The 2,538-nt window shown below is 63.9% G+C and overlaps 1 protein-coding gene across 1 annotated transcript in view; it reads right to left on the reverse strand.

The window, feature by feature from the left end:
* Nucleotides 1-2,145: 2,145 nt before the first annotated feature.
* IGF2 (insulin like growth factor 2) overlaps nucleotides 2,146-2,538 on the reverse strand; it is a 6,112-nt gene continuing 5,719 nt past the window's right edge. Inside the window, exon 4 of the mRNA XM_077753923.1 lies at nucleotides 2,146-2,454. Within this exon, the coding sequence (XP_077610049.1) occupies nucleotides 2,215-2,454 (240 nt within the window). The 3' untranslated portion in view covers nucleotides 2,146-2,214. The remainder of the gene's footprint in view (nucleotides 2,455-2,538) is intronic.

Here is a 2,538-nt window from a genome sequence, read left to right on the forward strand (position 1 = left end):
CAGGTGATGGCACGGGGGGGGACCCAAGAGGGGGTCCTGCTGAAGACAGTGGGTGAGGGAGGAAAGATGGACAGCCACAGCAGGGGCTCAGGAGGTCAGACGGGGGGCCCGGGTCAGGATGGCTGAGGACCCTCGGAGAGCTGCTCACAGGGGGACACAGAGGAGCGTTAGCAGGCGGCCCTGGAGCGCCCATCCCGAAGGAGGCAGAACGTAACACTGGGCGGGATGGGCGTCCGGCAGGACGGGCGGACAATTTAGGGTGCCTCCGAGTCTTTTTGGGTCTCAGGCCAATCTGGGTCCCAATTACAACAATTTGGCTCTTTGGGTTTCTATCCAATGGTCCGAATGGCCCATTCCCCGGACGCCTGCCAAAGGGCCCTCTGTGCCGCTGGCGGACTGGCACGGACCGCCCCCAGGGTCGTGCCCGCCCTGTCACCGGGGCCCAGAAGCCTCAGGCCTCTAGAATGCTAGTCGGGCTGTCGTTCAGGGGGACTGCACTGGAGGCAGAAGCGGGGGTGAGGTAAACCTCCAGCCGCCCGGGTCCCTGACACAGCCCTAGGCGCCGAGATGGTGGCTGCTTCGGTGTCGCCAGACCCTCGGGCCTCGGGGCCCAAGCAACCCCAGTCGATGGACCTTTCTGCCGGCTCTCTTGCTCTGCGGGGCCTGCACCCTCCTGACCTCCCCACTTCCCGGACCTCAACCCTGCCTGGCCCCCAGGATGCCCCGCGGAGCTCCGAGCTTCCTGAGGACAAGACAGGGTGCTGAGGAGGCGGGCAAGGTGTCACCGAGGGGTGGGGGGAGGGCTCCCCAAGTGCAAGGAAGGCGGCCACGTGCTCCAGCCCGATGGAGCCCCTCTACTCACACACCTGCAACCCCTTCCCCCCTGGCCGGCCCCAGCCAGCCAGGGGCCCCAGTCCTGGTGGCCTCCGAGCACCTTCCAGACACCGAGGAGACACCTCCCCGCCCCTCCTCCGCCCCTCAGGACCTCCGGGGACCAGCCACCGTCCCCGGAGGCCAGGCCGGGCAGCGGCCCGCTCCCTTCCCTTCCGGCTGCTCCGTGGGGCGCAGTGGCCGGCGCCCCCACGGAGGCCCCACTCTCCCCACCCAACCCAAGCGACAGGGACAGATTAAAACAAAAACTGATTCGGGACGATAAATGGCGGAGAGCAGGACGGCGGCTTGGCCGCAGAGGTGGTGGTGGTGGCTTCGTGCGTCATTACTTTGTCACTGCTCCCCTGTTACGGGGGACGGGAGTAAGATTAAGTTGATATGTGCGCGCATAAAAAGCTAAGGAGGGATAAAAAAAAAAAGGAAAAAAGCCCCAGGAGAAACCAATTAAAGGGGGGTAATAGATCAATTGGCGTCAATTTGGGCTCCTAATTCAATCCGTAATTCTGCAAATCTCCTTGTCACTCCTGACTCGCTTCTCCAACCCCTGCAGGGCCTCCTCCNCCCCACCATCGTTGCCGGCCTCCTGGGAGCTCCCATTTCTGAGAGGCCCCCATTTCTGAGAGGCCCCCAGACGGCCGGCAAGGATGGTCCCTAGGTGTGCTGGGGGTCCCTAGGTCTTTCTCACGGAGCACACCCAGGGGGTCAGGCTACTTTGTAGGGCACGTCTTGCTCTGGCTGAGGCCACTCCAGTCCGACCAAACCCGTTCCTTGCTCCACACGATGGTAGGGGGCATGGATGCTAGTGGGGCCTGGGGGCTTCGGGGCTCACACCACGGGGGTCGTGGGGAAAGGCACCTCCCTCCTCTCAGACAGAGGGGTCGCCCACCTAGGCCTGGGACACACCCTCTCCCACCCGAGGATCGCATCCCAGGGATCCAGAGGGGAGAGCAGTACATGAAAACCTCATCGCCAATCAGCTTCCTGGAGAAGGGGCAATAGAATGCGGTCTAATCTGCACCGTGCTGGGTTCACCCGTCTGTGTGCGCGTGTGTGCATGTGAGGGCGTGTGGGTGCATGTGCGTGAGGGGCTGTGAGCGCATGTGCGTGAGGGGTTTGCATGAGAGTATATATGTTCATGTGTGTGTGTGTGCGTGTGTGAGAGTGTGCATGGGTGTGCATGTGTGTGCGTGTGTGAGGGGGTGTGTGCATGCATATAGGGAGTGTCTGCAGGGATGGATGTGGGTATGCCTGTTTTNACAGTCCCCGGTCAGGAGGAGAGCACCAGGTGGTCGGTGCCGTTCTGCAGAATTACGACGGTTTGGCTCACTTCTGATTGGCGGACGCCTCCGCAGAGGCGCCCCCGTGGGCGGCGGGGTCGTGGGTGGGCAGGACGATCAGGGGACGGTGACGCTTGGCCTCTCTGAACGCCTCGAGCTCCTTGGCGAGCACGCGACCCCGGCGGGCGCGCAGGAGGGCGGGCAGGCCCCTGCGCAGGCGCTGGGCCGACTGCTTCCAGCTGTCATATTGGAAGAACTTGCCCACGGGGTATCTGGGGAAGTTGTCCTGCGGGGGGAGCAGCCAGTCAAGGGGGGATCGCTCCTGGCTCTTGCCCCCAGCCGCCCTGCACCCGCCCCCCCCTCGTGGACC

The sequence above is a fragment of the Crocuta crocuta genome, unplaced genomic scaffold, assembly GCF_008692635.1.
Source record: "Crocuta crocuta isolate KB4526 unplaced genomic scaffold, BGI_CrCroc_1.0 scaffold653, whole genome shotgun sequence".
NCBI lineage: Eukaryota > Metazoa > Chordata > Mammalia > Carnivora > Hyaenidae > Crocuta > Crocuta crocuta.